Source organism: Sminthopsis crassicaudata, chromosome 4 (genome assembly GCF_048593235.1).
Source record: "Sminthopsis crassicaudata isolate SCR6 chromosome 4, ASM4859323v1, whole genome shotgun sequence".
Classification (NCBI taxonomy): Eukaryota; Metazoa; Chordata; class Mammalia; order Dasyuromorphia; family Dasyuridae; genus Sminthopsis; species Sminthopsis crassicaudata.
The window spans coordinates 291,949,884-291,968,184 of NC_133620.1; the positions used below are offsets into that span (position 1 = coordinate 291,949,884).

At 41.0% G+C, this 18,301-nt stretch overlaps 4 protein-coding genes across 7 annotated transcripts; 1 reads left to right on the top strand and 3 right to left on the bottom strand.

The window, feature by feature from the left end:
- Positions 1–110: 110 nt before the first annotated feature.
- Positions 111–2,886, bottom strand: TNF (tumor necrosis factor). Its single transcript, XM_074311472.1, has 4 exons — positions 2,446–2,886; positions 2,033–2,078; positions 1,777–1,821; positions 111–1,440 (listed from the first exon to the last, which is right to left on the bottom strand). The coding sequence occupies exons 1-4, from the start codon at positions 2,629–2,631 to the stop codon at positions 1,019–1,021; spliced, it is 699 nt and encodes a 232-aa protein (XP_074167573.1). The 5' UTR covers positions 2,632–2,886; the 3' UTR covers positions 111–1,018.
- A 1,542-nt stretch (positions 2,887–4,428) lies between these two features.
- On the bottom strand, positions 4,429–6,047 carry LTA (lymphotoxin alpha). 4 transcript variants are annotated; one of them, XM_074265446.1, is made up of 4 exons: positions 5,866–6,047; positions 5,235–5,321; positions 5,013–5,095; positions 4,429–4,872 (listed from the first exon to the last, which is right to left on the bottom strand). In XM_074265446.1, the coding sequence occupies exons 2-4, from the start codon at positions 5,264–5,266 to the stop codon at positions 4,463–4,465; spliced, it is 525 nt and encodes a 174-aa protein (XP_074121547.1). In that variant the 5' UTR covers positions 5,267–5,321; positions 5,866–6,047; the 3' UTR covers positions 4,429–4,462. The 4 variants fall into 4 exon arrangements, with proteins under 4 accessions (XP_074121547.1, XP_074121545.1, XP_074121546.1 ...); XM_074265444.1 differs by having other exon boundaries at positions 5,013–5,130; positions 5,866–6,043; XM_074265445.1 differs by lacking the exon at positions 5,866–6,047 and having other exon boundaries at positions 5,235–5,806.
- A 5,210-nt stretch (positions 6,048–11,257) lies between these two features.
- On the bottom strand, positions 11,258–15,973 carry NFKBIL1 (NFKB inhibitor like 1). The gene is given in 2 exon segments (XM_074264728.1): positions 11,258–12,056; positions 15,961–15,973. Coding segments are annotated over 2 exon segments (570 nt in total). The 3' UTR covers positions 11,258–11,499.
- A 312-nt stretch (positions 15,974–16,285) lies between these two features.
- ATP6V1G2 (ATPase H+ transporting V1 subunit G2) lies at positions 16,286–18,239 on the top strand. Its single transcript, XM_074311476.1, has 3 exons — positions 16,286–16,435; positions 16,671–16,771; positions 17,247–18,239. Exons 1-3 carry the CDS (start codon positions 16,354–16,356, stop codon positions 17,418–17,420), a joined length of 357 nt encoding a protein of 118 aa, XP_074167577.1. The 5' UTR covers positions 16,286–16,353; the 3' UTR covers positions 17,421–18,239.
- Positions 18,240–18,301: the final 62 nt, after the last annotated feature.

Here is an 18,301-nt window from a genome sequence, read left to right on the forward strand (position 1 = left end):
GAAAATTTTCTCACTTTGAAATGAGGCAGATAGAGGAAATAAAGCAACTGAATAACTCAAATGTATTGTGATCTCCCAGACATTTAATAACAATCACTTAATAACAAATCTCATTTTAAAGCAAAATTTATTTCACGCCACTGACAAATAGGGCGCTTACAAACATGGCTCCCCTGGGGAGCAGAGGTTCAGAGACACAGCAACACACAGCCACTAAATCAGCAATGTGATAAGATCAGATAATTTTTTTTAAATAGGCAGGTGAGAGGGTAGATGAGGGGCCAGAATAGGAGTACCCCTTGCTTCAGTTCCATTTTCATAGAAAATACTCCAAAGCTGGGGAAACCTCAATATCTGGGTCCCCCATGAATCCTAACATCCTAAATAAATATTTTCAAGAATAAATAAATAAATAAATAAATAAACAAACAATAAACACATTATCTAGTCATAAATAACAAAGGCCACCCCAGGTTTGATCCCAGGGAGGGGGGGGGAATAAAGGCAGGATTCCTGAATTACAGCCAATAGAGTAGGAATGATCTGAATTTTGATTCATTTCAGTGTTTAGATGAGATATATATATATATATATATATATATATATATATATCTATCTCAGAGAGTGTTCTAGAATAAAGAGTATCCTTTCCCTCAGGTCAGGCTTCAAGGGGTGGCCTGGGCATTCTGGTTCCCAGTTTCGATCTAGATTCTTAATTTGTTTCAGCATGGATTTCTTGATAGTTTTATATTACTCTGAATCCTTTATTTCTATGGCCTGACATATATAATAAATAATAAAAACTGCTGACAGCAGTTTTTATTACTACTTATATTCTTCTGACCCTTGTTTTCTTGATGCCCTTTGTCATATTTTAAATTGTTCTAAACTCTGGTTGTCAGTCTTTAAACCAATTCTCAAGCCCCCAAAAGGAAGGCTGATTGCCTCCAAGTTAAGGAGAAAGATTGATAAAGATTGTGGAATAAGGAGTTAGGAAGGTATGACTTCCTTTCTTCTCTCAAAGAGCAATGATCCCAAAATAGACCTGGCCAGGCTCAGCTAAGTCAAGATGTTTTGGATAGTTGGTGTTAGAACTGAGCTTATCACCTTCTTCAAGCTGGAAGACACCCCCCAGGTAGGTTGGTTCATACCAGGGATTAGCTTCCCTAGCTTCTCTTGTTGCCTTCTGGCACGGACTCTTGATGGCAGCAAGAAGGTTGACTTTGTTTTGGTAGGACAGTGCAAACCGGGAGATGGTATGAGTGAGGTACAGGGGTTCACTGGCACAATTCTCTCCCTTGAAAAGGAGCTGGGAGTAGACCAGGTAAAGTCCAGAGGCAGGTATCACCAGCTGATTGTCTCTCAGTTCCATGCCATTATTCAGGAGAGCATTGGCACTCCTATTCAACCACTGGAGCTGCCCCTCTGCCCTGGAATTAGCTGTTGGGAAGGAGGAAGAAAAAGTTAAATCCACATGCTTCTTTTGAGTTCCGTCTTCCACATTTTGTTCCCCACAACTTATTTCTAAAATTCAAGACATTCTTTGTGCCATATCCCTCAGGTTCTTTCCATCCCCATAGAATCCTATCCTTTGAATTCTTTCTTTCATCTTCCAGTTCTAGCCATCCAGTTCATTTCCACCCTCTCCCTCTTCCTCCCCTCCTAATATTTCTTCTCCTATAGGTTCTGTTTTATCCCCAAAGTTCCATATTGACTTAGCCCATTCTTTGATTCCAGGCCCCATTTGACCCCACTTCCAAAATTTCAGATTATTACCTATAACATGAGCTACAGGCTTGCCACTTTCACTCTGACAAGATCCTAGAATGGGAGAGAAAAGAGGAGGAAATGAAAGTTTAAAACTGAACTTAAGCTCTCTTTCATTCCCCTTTGCCAACCCCCACCAAAATTCAGAGATGCTTCCTGTCCTCTAAGAACTGTTCCCTTATCCCGATTCCCAGCCTCAACCCAGATACATCCCACTTGAAAATGAGGGTTTATGAGATTGGGATAGTAAACAAGGGATACTTACTGACTCTCTGTGTCAGAGGGTTCATGTCACGAAAGGCATCTTGCTCCTAGAGAAGAAAAAAGAAGAGGTTAATGATGAATTATGGACAAAAAGAGTTAAAAAGACAGAGGTCAGAACCTACACATGCCTCTCATAATTCTCATCTTGTCTCTTTTCTCTCTTATCTTTCTTCCTTATTTCATTTTTCTCTTTATATTTCCCCATTTATATTTCTATTTAGTTCTCCCCCTCCTTCTTCCTTTCCATCATTCTTTTTCTTTTCTATTTTCATAATTGTAATTTCCCCATCCCTCTATTATTGTGTTTCTCCCTCTTTTTCTTTACATCCTTATCTCTCTTTCCCCATCTGTCCTGCCTTTCCCAATTCCTCTCTGTTCCTGTTTTTATGGCCAAGTATTTGTGAGGCATCTCACCTCTTCCTTCTGAGGTCCTATCACACCGAAGTGCAGCAGGCAGAAGAGAATAGTAGCCCCAGCAAGAAAAAGGAAGGAGGTAAGTGTGAGGCAGAGGCAGCGGCCAGGGCCTTGGGGCCCCCTTGCCTTCCTTTGGAGTGCCTCTTCTGCTAGTTCCACGTCTCGGATCATGCTCTCTGTGCTCATGATTCCTCGTTTGGTGGAGCTGCTCAGTTTTCCAGGGATGTTGTGTCAGAAGAGGCTGAAGTCCAAATTTGTAGTTCCTTGGTGCAAAGAGGCAAAAGACTCAGTGGACAGAGTGTGTGTGCGTGTGTGTATGAGAGAGAAAGAGCTCAGTGGTTTGAGTTGTTTAAAGGGGTAAAAATTTCAGAAAGCCTGGAGTAGTCTTTCTTTCTCTCTGATCAGTCCCTTGATGTTCTCTGGGAGCTTCTGTCTACTGATGAGTGAACAGCTGCTTTTATATGCCCCAAGGACAGGGTGTGGGGGGGTGTGGAAGGGTGTGTGTGGAGAAGTTCTCATTCTGAGGGCGGAAAACTTCCCTAGTGGAGAAACCCATGAGCTCATCTGGAGGAAGCTGCTGTGGGGGCCCTGTGGACCTTCCCCAAGCTCCTCTCAGTTTCCTCCTCTTAACGGGGGCGGGTATTGGAAAGTTGGACTTAAAGGAATCCAAGAGTCCAGAGATATCACTCCCCTTATGGGTTAACCCCAATGATGATTTCAGGAGGGAAGATGTCCTGAACTGATTGCCCATTCTAATTCCCCAGGCCTGGGCCCTTAAATTTTGAGACAAGAAAGGCTAGGGCTTAAGTGGGATTTTCAGATTCAGATGTCTAGAACCCTTAAAGAAGAATACATTGAGGTCTGGGGGATTGGAGCTCTCTTAAGAGGAAAGGGAGAAAAAGAGAGAAAGTTGGTATTTAGAATCTGAATTTTGGAAAGGAGTAGAGACATCCCAACAAAGGTGAAATCAGTCCTAGCAATGTCCTTCTACTTTCATTCTGACTTCTGGATTTCTTCAGTTTCATTCTTGGTCTACAGGAATTTTTTCTTGATATAGGACCCCCATATCATCTATGATTATCTCAGAGCATCTTTATGTCAGGGTATATATTCCTGGAAGCCCCCTATATTCTTTGATATCACTCCCCACCCCCAATACCTTTATCATTCATCTTCTAAGCTTCCCATATTACTTTTATTTTCCCTTAGTCTTAAGTATTTTTCTCCTCCATTGTCCCCATATTTCCTCATGTATCCTTCCCTTCTCACATGGCCACTATTATCTTTTTTTTGTTTGTTTTCCCTTTCACAAAGATCTCTCTGTTACCCTAATCCTTTAAATAGACCAGACAGACAGGCATCTCAGAAGAAAAATATTTATTGAACTTTGCTGAGGGCATAAGTCCAGGCAGGATCCCTAGCACTCTGCTGTCACCATTTCTACAAGCTCTTCTTCTCACACAAACCACCTCCTTCCCTCTCTCTTATTCCTTTTCTACTTTTTCTCTATTTTACCTCTGTGTCTACTTGATAAGTCTTCCCTTGATAGTTTTCTGTCTCTTCTAGCTCCCTCTTCTCATTCTCTGTTTCTCTATAAATAAATAATATTCATCATTCATAAATAATTTTCTCTATTTCCTCTCCCAACCAATCCCTGATTCCCATCCTCCATACTCTGTTTCTTTTTCCCTTCCACAACCAGGCTTAAATCTCACTCTGATTACTAACCATTTTTGTATGGGTATTATTTTTGTATGGGAAATTCTCAATCCAAAATTTGACAGTGATTTGGGGGTGAGGATGTGTGTGGTTGTCCTCACCTCAACCCCCATTCTGGAGTGCCTTCAAACCTCCCAGAATTTCATCTTTGGAGGTTGTAGAGAAGGGAAGTACTTGAAAGAAATGAAGCAATGTTGGAAGCAGAGAATGGTGATGTGGACCTTTGAAACTGTAGAAATAGAAGAATGGACATGGAGATGGGCCTTGAAACCATTTTTCTCTTTATTTTTCTATTTCTTTATAGTGCAAAGGCCCCCAAAAAGATACTACTAGGGGACTGTAGCAGGTGGGAGATACCGTCTGTATGAGTGGATAGCTGATCTCCCTGGGTGAGCAGGAACACAGCTCCCTGGTAGACTGATTTCATCCAGGATCCTTGGGTCCCTTGGCACACAGACTTTTGAGCACTCAGGAGGGGTACATGAACTTGGTACTTGGTGGAGAAGAGGAGAACTTCATGGCTCAAATAGAGTGGGGTGGGAGCAACCTGAGAACAACTGGCTCCTGAGAAGACAACTTGGGAGTAAATGAAGTAGAGGCCGCTTGAGGGGACCAAGAGGGAGTTGTTCCTTAGAGAAAAACCATGTCGGAGGAAAGCGTGATCTGTGCTTGCTCTCCAATGTATAAAGTCCTTCGCGCTGAGATCTCCTAGGGGAGAGACACAGAAGTCAGGGAATGTTATGGGACTGGGGAGAATAGATGTACAGGCCACTTGGGAGGAGAAATCTGGGAGCTGGTTGCTTGGGTCTGTGAGGGGAGTGAAGAAGGTAGAACATCTAGATTCTTACCAACAAGATGGGCAGCTGGTTTCAGAGTGTCTCTTATGAGGCTCTTCTGGCTGAACTGTTGAGCTGTCTGGAGTAGGGCTGGGCTAGATGAGTGAGAGTTATCAAGATTGAGAGCCCCCTATGAAAGAACATGGTTAAGAAGGTACCAGGGGGCCAAGATTTCTTTCTTGCCCCTTTAAGCTCTCAATCCCCAAATTATCCCCCAGTCCTGTTGCTTCTCACCTGAGCCTCTGGTGGCTGCAGCCAAAGTGCATGGAGGCTCAATGCCCCCAGGAGACATAGGACTCCAGATGAGGTCATGGGGAGAATCTGAGGAGAGAGAAAGAGAAAGTGGAGAAGGGACCAAGGAGGAGATAAGGATGGAAAGAATTAGAGATGGGGAGAAAGAGAGAAAGGAAATAGAAAACAAGTACAGAAACAGAAACAGGAAGATAGGAAAACACACTGATATAAAAAAGCTTATATATACAAAGACAGAGACATAGACACAAGTAGACAGAAAAAGAGGAGAAACAGAGAGACAGAGAGAAACACAAAGACAGAGAAAGAGAGACAGACAGAGACAAAGAGATTGAGATAGACAGAAATGAGACATAGAGAAACAGAAACAGCCAGAGAGGAACAGAAACAGAAGTAAATAGAGACTAATGGAAAGAAAGTCAGAAACTCAGAAAGGATGAGGTGGAGACCAAGCTCAAAGCAGACCTAGAGAGGGGCAGGTAGATAGACACAGGAAGCTATGGTGAAATAATTGGAATCAAGGTTTTTTGGGGTTTTAGGGTTTTTTTTTTTTTTAAAGGGCCAGGGGAGAAACGGCAAAGGGTTCAGGAGTGTCTCAGCCAGGGGCCCCTACCTGCTATGAGCTGGGCTTCCTGGGCCCGGTAGCCTGAGTCCCTTTATAGAGGAAGCAGCATCAGGGCGGGAGGGTTCAGGGCTCTAACCTGGCCTGGGGAAGCCCCCAGGGTTTACAAAAGGAGTTGGTGTTTTTGCTGAAGGCAGGAAAGGTTGGGGCTATTAGGTTAAGGCTAGAGGCCCTGAGACTAGGGTTCTGGGAAAAGGGAGTAGAGTTAGGAGGATTCAGGGGGAAGGTGACATGAAAATGAAGGGGAGGATACTGAATTGGGAAAGCTCCCAGAAATCTTCCAGATCTTTATTTTCTTCATGATCCCTGCACTCTCCCCCTAGACTATGCCGCTGCTATTTTCTTCATTTTTCACTATTTATATCTATCCTATTTGCCATTTACTCGCTCCTGATGTCTCATTACATATTCCTTAGCCCATATAAAATCTACCTGTCTCTAGCATATGTTGCCTAAGTTTTAACAAAGAATAAATCATGTTGCCATATGTAACAAAGATTCCTTCTTCCAGATTGAGTCTTAGAGAATTGTCTTCTTCTAATCTCACATAGTTATGCTCACAGGTGGCATAGTTATCTTTTGTATATTCTATATGTTTCTTAATCATAACTTATGTGATAAATCATGCCAGTCAAATTACAGTTCATGTAAGCAGTATTCAACTGATAAGACTTCCCATGTTCTCCCATGTTCTGAGCTACCTATATGATATAAGATATATTGGTTATAATGTACTTCAATTTACTCTCTCCACTCTGACAAAACAAACACACACACTTGCATGGTGATTCATTCTTGTCTCTCAAATCTTTCTATCCCTCACCCCCAAGTTTTTCTCTACCCCCTTTCTCATTTGTCATTTCCTACTTCTCCCTCCTTCTCTTATCTATTTCCCATTCCTTTTCCTTATATCTAAGCTTGACTGCCTCTTTTTCTCACTATCTCTACCATCTCTGTTTCTTTAATCTTTTCTTGTATTGTTTCTTTCTGTTTTTGTTTTTGTTTTCTAAGAGTTTTATAGTCATTTGGTAGTGTGGGCAGATAAAAGACAGGGAGTTCTTGAGAAAATGGAATCAAATAAAGATGAAGCACACCCAGTCCAAATATCAGTGAGACAGAAAGATGAGAAGTTTGAAATAACTGAGGTACTGAGAGAAACAGAAGAAAATGAAGAGAATGAAAGAATGAAAGAACGGGTCTGCAAAGTCTGAAGGACTGGGTAGCTGGATGGGGAGTGTCAAGAATTGAAAGAATCAGGGAGAGACTGAGAGACATAGAGAGACAGAGACAAAGACTAAAGAACCAAGAGAGGAAAATCCAGGGAGACTGAGTCTAAAGAATTGAATGTGAAAAACTGAGAGAGAGAGAAATGGGAATGAGAGAAGGATTATAAACTCATTTTGAGACTGGAATACTCCAAGGCTGTGTTAGGTGCCTGATATAAAAGACATTATGATATTCTACTAGGATCATGTCAGGAAGGGCAGCTCTCAGTTTCAATCTCAGTTTCAGATATCGAGCAGGATTTAGTTTCTGTGAAGAGGCAGGTGGTTGTTTGGGGGATTTTCCTGGGTATGAAGAGTGATAATGTGTAGAGTTGGCTCTAGTATAACTTTATGGTGACATGGAGTAAGAAGGCTTTTCCAAAGAAATTAATGAAATTATTGAAGACTCCACATAGAAAGAGAAATCAAATAAGACTAACCTAGTTCCAGCCTGGAACTTAACATTGCTCTAACTCAAATTTGACTCCATCTTTAATCACAATCCTAACTCAATCCCAATACTGATCTTAACCCCAAATTCATATGGCATTTTATCCTCAATATCAATACAACCTTTATTCCAACCTTAACTTTAATCTGTACTTCTAACTTAAACTTCCAATATACCAATTCAACTTCTATTGTCAAATTCTTAACTTTGATTCTAGAGTTCACAAAATAGTTCATGCCTCTCATAGCTGTTAAGAACCTGAGTCACTAATCAGGGAGATCCCTAACCCCCCCAGAATAGGGGCACAGGATGCCTGGGTGCCTGGCCCCAGAGGGTGGGAGGAAGCTAAGGGCCCCCAGGGAACAAATATTTTTATCAGCATCAGAACAAGAGACACAGAGCCGGAAACTATGTGGTGAGAGAAAGTGAACTTCATCCTCATCTTTGGGGAACCCCCTTCAGGGCTGAGGGGTCAGACACTTTGAAAGTGGGATTTTTGAAGAGTTGAGAAATTAGGGATGGTACCTGGGAAATGGGAGACACCTGGATATATATTATTTTACACAACTGTAAGGGAAGAGGCAATGTACTTAGAAACAAAGAAAAAAGTTCTGGGTAGAAGGGAGAGGGTTGCCCAGATACCAGTATTTCCTGTCCCCTCTCTCCCCTAATTCCTCTTCCTCAGGGCATAAACTTTCCCATTCTTAACTCTGGGGCTCTTTGCATTCTGGGTCTGAAGTTTCTGGGCACTTTAAAGAACTGATGCCAGACTGTTCACCGCTCAAGCACAGTCCTTTCTAAATCATGCCAATTCCCTCTGAAAAAGTTCTTCAATTTCCCAGAGAACAATGTACTGTCCCTTCAAAAGGCTTATTTCCCATACTTCAATCTTGTCTGTCTCAGAAAATCTCATCCATATCCACGTATCCACATTCCCAAATTAAAATACAAAAATGTTCAAAAATGTTTGTGGCAGCCCCCTTTGTAGTGGCCAAAAACTGGAAACTGAATGGGTGCTCATCAATTGGAGAATGGCTGAATAAGTTATGGTATATGATTGTTATGGAATATTATTGTTCTGTAAGAAATGACCAGCAGGATGATTTCAGAGAGGCCTGGAGAGACTTACAAGAACTGATGCTGAGTGAAATGAGCAGAATCAGGAAAACATTGTACACAAGATTATATAATAATCAACTCTGATGGATGTGGTTCAACAATGAGAGGATTCCCGTAGACGTGTGATGGAAAGAGCCATCTGCATTCAGAGAGAGGACTATGGAGACAGAATGTGGATCACAATACAATATTTTCACTGTTTTTGTTATTGTTTGCTTGATTTTTTTTTCTAATTTTTTTTCCTTTTTGATCTGATTTTTCTTGTGTAGCATGATAAATATGGAGATATAAATAGAAAAATTACATTGGATTACTTGCTGAATAGGAGAGGGGGATGGGTGAAGAGAAGGGAAAGAGGAAAATTTGGAACACAAAATTTTGCAAAGGTGAATGTTATTTGTTATATTTGTTATGTATTTTGAAAATAAAAAGCTAAATATGTCTTGGGGATCGTGAGGAGAAAAAACCCTCCAATTTTTGTTTTTGGGGCTTACATTCTACTAGAGTGAGAATGGAGGAAGGAGGCAAGAGGAACAATATATACAAAACTAATAGAACACAAATTGATCGTTGGAAGGATCAGAAAAGATCAATTGTCAGAGATTGCACATCATCTGAGTGTTGGAGAGAATCAGGGTTTCAGGCGAGGAAGGCGAGAATTCTAGACATGGAACATATATGGCCTATGGCTAAGGTGCCAAAACAGACCGTCTGTTTATCCTATAGTTTCTTAAGATTTGTGCTTTAGGATTATAAAATTAGCAGTTACAATGAAAAGAAACCGATTAGGCACCTATGGAAAGAAACCAGGGCAACAGTCCAGGTGATAAGGGCCTGAACTATGGTGGACTGGAGAAAACAAAGATCTGCAGGGACTAATTAGACATTAAATAGGGTGAATAAACAAATATTAAGGGTGATTGGAAACTTTGTTGTTTGAGACTATGTGTTCCATTCCCACTCCCATTTTCTATTCATTTTTCTTCCCAAAAGGACCCTATACTTAACTGCCCTTTACGTGGCTCCATCTCTTTGGGGCTCCCTCATACTGATATGAGCTCTGTATGTAAAAATTTAGTTTCTAACATAATACATAGATGAGCATGTACCCATAGGCATGAAAAGGTAGTGAGACACTATTATCTTCTTCCCTTCTAGCTCTTTCTCATAAAACTAAAGAAGAATGATAAATATGGAAATATCTTTAGAAGAACTGCACATGTTTACTCTATATTGAATTATTTTGCTATCTAGGAGAGGTGGTGGGAGAGGAGGGAAAAAAATTTAGAACACAAGGTTTTTGCAAGGGTGAATGTTGAAAACTCTGCATATATTTTGAAAGTAAAAAGTTACTATTAAAAAACAAAACTAAAGCAGAGTGTTTGAGTTGGGTAGGAATGGGCTGGAAGGGAAGTAGACAATAATCTGATCTTCACTCCCACTCGTATTTCCTGAAAGCTAGGGTCAGAGGAGGGAGTAAGGAGCACTCTCCATGGGACTCCCCACCTGATTTCTAAGCCCCCTTCTCTGCACAGAATTTTAACCACTGTTTCCGGGAAGAGAAGATAATGATCTATATAGACTGGGACAATATCACCACTTATAGACCAGAAGTTCCTGGGTTCTTGAGGGGAATAGAAACTGAAATGGAAAATCAGAGTCCTGAACTGGGAGGGTAGGGAAGAATGGAAGTGAAGTTGAGAAGTTGAAGAATGGAGGTGAAGTTGAGAATTGGGACAAGTCACTGGATTTTGAAAAGCAGAAGGGCTAGAAGGTAGTTCCAAGATATTGATGTCTGAATTCCTTGAGAAGTCTGATCTGCATGCTTAGTTCTCAGTTGGGAAACTAGATGCCTAGTTATTGGGCGTGGACCTCGAGTTACCCAAGAATAGACAATCCAGGTTACACAATTTGGCCTTTCCTCATCCTTCCCCAATGCTATTTTTAGCACTTGAAATTCCACTCCCCCACAAAGGGGCTGCTTCCCTCTCTGTTTTTGGTTTCCCTTAACTCAGTCCTCCTTACAATCCTCTTGAAGGGTCTCCTAGTCTCAACTACCCTCCATCTCAAATCCTAGTGACTCAGCAAAGGGAAAGCCCTGGGGGAGGGGGTGGAGGTAAGGGGGTGGAGGATGTGGTTCTGGTAGAGGTTAGGGGGTGGAGAGGAGAAAAGAAGAGACTAGTTTTGTTCCCTTTTTTGACCTGACAGTAAGCCTCTTTCTCCAGCCACAAACAACTGGTTGAGGTGATTTAGGCACTTGGTCTAAAAGTTGTGGGGGAATGGAGGTGGAAGGGGAAGTTTGGGGGAAAAGGGAGGGGATGAGAGCTTTGGTGGAGCAAGCTAAAGACTCTAGACCTTGATCTTGGGAGGATGGAGTGGCCAGGATGAGCTGATGTCATAGGTTGAGTACATCACATGCACATGTAGGTCTCTGGTATATAGAACTATAGACTAAAAATTCTGGAAGGAGGGAGATGTCATAGGTGACAGAAACCACTCAGATGGAAAAAGGCAGAGTAGCGCTCAAGAATAAGATGGGGAACTATATTTTATTAGGAAATGAGTAGGAAGAAAAGGGACTTAGTGGTAGTAGCCTCCCACTACTGCTCCAGCTCAGCTTTTATGTCTAACCCACAACTTGTCCTCATTCAGGTCTCATCTTTTCCTACAGTTCCATACTCAATTTTTTCCTTATTCCAGGTCCCATATTTTGTCCTTATTCTCTGTTCTTATCTTGTGGTCTTCATTATTTATATCAAATGTACTCATTCTCTGTATTTTTCTTCCAGATCATTTTAGGCCTTCTGCATATTGATTGAGGACCTGAGACAGAGCTGTCACAATTTCTATTACTTTTTCCCTTTCCTTAGCCTCAATTTGGCCCCCAAATCTCTGTAGGAATTTGTCAGAATGCCACACTAAACCTGATGGACCTCAAATATTTCCTTAAGGTTCTCCGATCTGTGGGTGGGGTTCCCTAGCTACTAGGGCTACTGCCATTGCCTCAGGATCCTTCCTCCCAAGGCAGTGCCAGGGTATAGCTCCCAAACACCAAAATCAGTTCCCTCTCTTGGTGAGGTCTCCCTTGGGCTTTGTCCTGTTACGGTTTCCCCTACAATGCCCCCTGGCTTCCTGGACCTTCTTAGTTCTGCTTTCCCTCAGCTCTTCCTTAGCCTGGGCTTGCACTTGGAATAGCTGACATTCATTTTCTTGTTGCCAGCAGTGGTAGGAGGCTCTCTCTGTTGCTTGTTGAGGTCGTTATTTCTGGGCATGTTCTTGGGCCAGACATTCAGTCCATGCAGAGTAGGACTCATATTCTGGGGTATCTAAGGCAGCATCCTCATCACCTAAGGAACAATGGGTATATAAATGGAAAGGTTTAAGGAGGGAGAAGGAAGAGAAACAATAAGGTCAGAAGGAAGATAGTCAGGAGACAGATGAGAGGCAAAAGATATGGAGACAAAAAAAATTTAAGGGATAGGAATTAATGTGGAATAGCTAAATAATAAAAGATATGGAAAGTGGGGGAGAAGATGAACCACTGAACCACCATTTTACATTACTGTCTGACACTTTCAAAGCTATCCTTCTAAGGGGTGGACTCATCATTAGGACCTTGAAGAAAAGCAGCATGCAGAATAGTATTCCCATGGCAGTCCTGGCAAGTGGGGTCAGCACCAAGTAGCAGTTGAAAGGTAGGGATATCATGGCAGGCACAGGCTTAATGGAGTGGTGGTGGTTTTCCAGTATCTAATATCTAGCCTTGGGTGGTGTTGAAAGAGGGATGAGCCTTGCTCAGATGTCCTGTAGAAAGATATCTTCCGAAACATGGCTCATGTCTATGTTGGTAAGAGGAAGAACCCATGGTGGGTATTGGAAAAGAGAGAAAATAAAGCAATTAAAATTAGAAGAGAATATAAGCTGCATGCTGTCTTTTCCATACATTCTCCATATTTTTCCCACTTTTATACACTTCTACCTTTCATTTTATGTCTTAAAATAAAAACTGTCTTCTCAAAACTTAAGTTCATCTGTCCTGTGGGGTACTGTGATAAGTAGCTATATAATTTTGGAATGGAGATAAAGTTATTTGGGGGCCTTTGAGCCAAAAAGTACAATTTTTTTTTCCTATTACATAGTTTTTCATTTTTCATTTTATCTTCCATTCCAAATTCTCTCCCTCTCTTCAGTGCCACCTTAATCCATTGAAAAAGCAAGAAATTCGATACCCATTCATATATGAAGTCATACAAAACATATTTCTGCATTAGTCACGTTCAAAAAGTACAATAAAGAAGATTTGAGTCTCTTTTTAGTAGAGGAACATTGGGCTAGTGGCAAAACTTCAGAAAATGAGTTTTGTAATCACCTAATTTGATAATAATCTGTCTACATATTGATATTTATATCTTATGAGTAGGCAGGGCCCAAGTCCTCCTTCAGGGCTACCTCAGGCTGGAGGCAGGAGAGACCCCTGGGGCTGACCCAACTGACCAGGGATATTACCCTGCAAAGCCCTAGTAATGAGTAGGGTAGGACCTTACAGGGCAGCCCTTAAATGTGGTAGTCTGCTTTCTGGAGTGGGGGAAAATGACATCTATTTTCACTAACCTCGAACTGAAATTTAGTCTTTTCTTAACTAATTTTTAAATGTTATTCCGAAATAGCCAAATAGGTCCGCCAGGCTCCAGATCTAGCCTAATCCCAATTGCATGACGGAAAGGAATCTGAGGGTCAGGTGAAAACACTGGGTCTCAGGCCCCGCACGCAGCCGCCTAGTAGGAGGGTTGGGGAATCTAGGCCCTCGATCGTTTTGCAGAAATCCTCGCAACACCAGGCCTAAAGCAGCAGTAAACTCTTGGCCTGAAGCTCGGTGGAGAGAAGATAGGACCTCTTAAATCTAGCTAAACTGTGCGGGAGTCCCGCCTCGGGCCAGAAGGAAAAAAGGCGGAAACAAATCGGAAAGGAGACAGGGAGAACAAAGCGGACAGCTACTACAACCGAGCTGTTCCGTCGTCAGTTCCGGACTAGCAACGCGGAGCACGAGACAAAGGTTCCGCTGGCCGGGGAGGAGTAGGGAAAGATGAGGGGCTTTACTCTTTGGCGCGGGCGTGAAATGGAGAAGCTTGAGTGAAGTAAGAGCAGTTTGCTGTGATTTCACCACCGACCGCCTTCGTTGGTTGGGCTGGGGTCTGGTCTTTTAAAATTAATTAAATAAATAAAGTAATTAAATTTAATTTGAGAGGAAAATGGGGTTTGGGGAGGGAGAAAAAAATCTGAAGAGAAATGAGCACGGGGAGGAGACCCAGAAAGGGCTGGCGGAAGGTGGAAGTGGGGAGAAATGAGAGAAATACAAACTGAGCAAAGGACCGCAAGGGAGGAAGAGAGAGAAGAGAGGGAGGAGGAGCTCAAGGAGTCCTAGTTCTAGAATTCAAACCTGGCCTCAGACATATAATCGTTAATCATACGAATTTACTTGGCTTTTTAAGGTTTGCAAAACGCTTTACAAATATTTCGTTTTTATCACAACAACTCTTGTAAGTAGATGCAATTATCTCCATTTTACAAATGAGGAAATAAGTAGGCAGAAGTAAAAATATCTCACACGGAAGGAATTTGTGACCAAAGAACTAGAGGTCATTATTAATCACAAAATAGAAAATTTCATTTATATTAAGTTAAAAAGCTTTTGTACAAATAAACCTAATGCAGACAAGATTAGAAGGGAAGCAATAAACTGGGAAAATATTTTTACAGCTAAAGGTTCTTATAAATATATAATTGACTCTAATTTAGCCATGCTCCAATTGATAAATGGTCAGAGAATATGAACAGACAATTTTCAGATGATAAAATTGAAACTTTCTACCCATATGAAAAGGTGCTCCAAATCATTGTTGATTAGAGAAATGCAAATTAAGACAACTCTGAGATACCATTATACACCTCTCAGGAAAAAATAATAAATGTTGGAGGGGATGTGGGAAAACTAGGACACTGATACATTGTTGGTGGAGTTGTGAACGGATTTTGGAACTATACTCAAAAATTATCAAACTGTGCATACCCTTTGACCCAGCAGTGCTACTACTGGGCTTATATCCCAAAAAAATACTAAAGAGGGGAAAGGGACCTGTGTGTGCCAAAATGTTTGTGGCAGCCCTTTTCGTAGTGGTTAGAAACTAGAAATTGAGTGCATGCCCATCAATTGGAGAATGGCTGAATAAACTGGTATATGAATGTTATGAAATATTGTTCTATAAGAAATGACCAACAGGATGAATACAGAGAGGCTTGAAGAGACATGGACTGATGCTGAGTGAAATGAGCAGAACCAACAACAATACTATATGATCAATTCTGATGGATATGGCTCTCTTCAACAATGAGAGAATCTGAATCAGTTCAAAGTGATCTGTGAACCAGCTACACCCAGAGAAAGAACATTAAGAAATGAGTATGGACCACAACATAACATTTCCACTCTTTCTGTTACTGTTTGCATTTTTGTTTTTTCTTCTCAAGTTATTTTTACCTTCTAAATCTGATCTTTCTTGTGCAACAAGATAACTATATAAATATGTATACATATATTGTATTTAATATATACTTTAATATATTTAACATGTATGGGATTACCTGCCATCTAGGGGAGGGAGTAGAGGAAAGGAGGGGAAAAGTTGAAACAGAAGTTTTTGTAAGGGTCAATGTTGAAAAATTACCCATGCATATGCTTTGTATAAAAAAAGCTATAATAATAATAGTAAAAGAAATATCTCACACACATAACTGTGAGCCTGGGCATTCCTCATTTGTAAAATAAAGATAACAGCATATACCTCCCAGGGTTGTGAGGATCAAAAAAGGTAATATTAGTAATATGAAGCATGTTATTGAATCGAGTACATATTTCTTCCCTTAAGTAACTTGCCCAAGGTTACATTAGTGTCTTAGGTTAGGTATTTCCAGGTTCAAATGTGCTCTGTTCACACATACTAGCTGTGTGACCCGGGGCAAATCATTTAATTTCTCTTGCCTGTTTCCTCACTTGTAAGATGAGGATAACAATAGCAGGTACCTTCTGGGCTGTTTTATGGATAAAATGAGACCAAATCATAAAGCATTTTGCAAGCCTGAAGAGCATTAAACAAATGCTGGTTATTGTGCAATGAAATTGCTGAGATTTAGAGAAAAAAACAGAATTGTCCATCCTTTGTATTCCCATTTTGTGATGATCTCTTCCTCCCAGACCTTTATTGTCCATGTTCATAGCCCTCAATTACCATTATGATCTCTTTTACCGTTCACAGAAATCCTATTCATCAAAACCTAGAATGAGGTAGAACTTGCTGCCAAAAAATAGAGGCTAGAAAATTGCTCTGAGATAGGGAGGGATTTCCCTCCCTACCCCTCCTCTACCCAAAACAGGCAATAATCTGGTCTCTGTAGCCCTCAGATGGTACTACTGCAAGAACAAGGGAATGAGGTGGAGTAATTAGCTAGAATTGGGAATAAGAGGAAACCGAGAGCAGGGGGACACTAAGACCCAACGGAGTGGAGGATAACTGCATGTGGTGGGGTGTGGGGGTGGAGGTAGTGGCAGTAAACTGGTACCTTTGGTAGCATCACCACTCACAAATAGAGATGGCCAGTCAATCTCAGGGCATCCAGCAACTGCTGCAGGCTGAGAAAAGAGCAGCTGAGAAGGTGGCAGATGCCCGAAAGAGTGAGAGCCTTGGTGGGAAACTAACAGGGTTTTAGAAGGATTGGTCAATTTAATTACTAAGAGGAGTGATGGGGGATGGGACAGAAAAGTGGAATGTGAAGTAGCCTAAGATGCCAGCATTTCTTTAGAGATGTATAAGGAATTGAACTACCATGGTGATCACGAAGGACTCTTTTGGTTGAAAGTGCCCTTTAAACTATCTTTCTGCAGCTGTTCTTCCCTTCTTTCACTCCAGGGAAGGCTCGGCGTCTGAAACAGGCCAAGGAGGAGGCTCAGTTGGAGGTAGAGCAATATCGTAGGGAACAGGAGCAGGAATTCCAGAGCAAGCAACAAGCGGTAAGATTTGGCGTGTATTGCATATTGGAAAACATTATCAGGGTAATTTCTCTAATGGTATGGGAACTTTAATGAGGGACATTAGCATTTTCAAATATTTTTGTGGAGGGAAGTCTCTCAGGAAAGCATAGAATTTATGAGGCAGTGTTTGCAGGTTTTTATATCTATTGTGGAAAATAGCAGTGGGCTAGGGTGGGAAATATAAAATCTTCCTGGGTCAGGTGATAATGTTGAAGTGGATGGGGAATTCAGTTTTTGGATTATGGGTCTTAATGTACATACTTCTCTCTGGGCCTCAATGGCTTTTATAGAATTTGCATAGTCTGTACATAAAAGAGTAATATTCATATTTGCGTCTTTTTTTTTTTTTTTTTTTGCTCTCTCTTCTTGTGGCAACCTCATATTCTGGGACTCTGTTTCCTATTTCTCTTTTCCTAATGCTCCCACCCACCTTATCCTCTCTTCCCCAAAACAGGCCATGGGTTCCCAGGGGAACTTGTCAGCTGAGGTGGAGCAGGCAACTCGGCGCCAAGTACAGAACATGCAGAGCTCCCAGCAGCACAATCGTGAGTGTGTCCTGGCTCAACTCCTTGGCATGGTCTGTGACATCAGACCCCAGATCCATCCCAACTATCGGATTGCTGCCTAGGGACTCTATACCAATCATCTCCCCTCTTCCCAAAACTTTATACCTTGTCTTCTAGCCATATCCCTTTTCTCCCATCAGTCTTCCAGAAATGCAAGGAGTTACCCTGTGGTTCTCCCATGTAGAATCCTAAATCTTTAGCTCCATAACTCCTACCAGGAACTTTTAAGTTCTCAGAGAATGCTTATTTCACAAAGAATCTAAATCTACCTTAAAATGTTGACTTTGGTAACTGCCCTCTAGTCATTGTAATAGTTGTGTGCCTGGACAAGCTACTTAATTTTTTCATATGTAAAATGAAGAGAATTGCATGTAATTACAATGTTCTGGTGAAGATTAAATGAAATGACTTTTGTAAAATGTTTTGCAAATCTTAAAGTATTAAAGGCTATGCATCATTAAGATTTTTCCCAGATAGATCAAAATCTCTTCCCAGTTGATATCAATGAAATAATCCTAGTAGCCTTCTGATTTAAAGGACCATTCTTCAAAGTGTACGGATTTCCCTGCATGGCATTCCTTTGACCAGTGATGAAACTACTGACCTACAAAATTTTATTAATCTTATGATTCTAAGGGTTTCTTTTTCTTCCTGTTTTCCCTTTTATAATCTTTACATCATTCCTGCTACTTCTCCATTTTTTCTTGTTTCTCACAATTTATTGAAGAGACTTGTTTTACTTTCTTTATTCCAAGTGTTCTTATGTGAGTGTTCCCTATCTTTTTCTGTTTTCCTTCTCCCTCACTTTAGTTTCCTATTGTTCTATTCAATTCTAAAATGAAACAAATGCAAATGTCAATAAAATAAATTATGAAAACTTATAAGAATTCTTTTTTTTTTTTTTTTTGAAGAATCTCTCTCATAATACTTCATTTTTCATTCC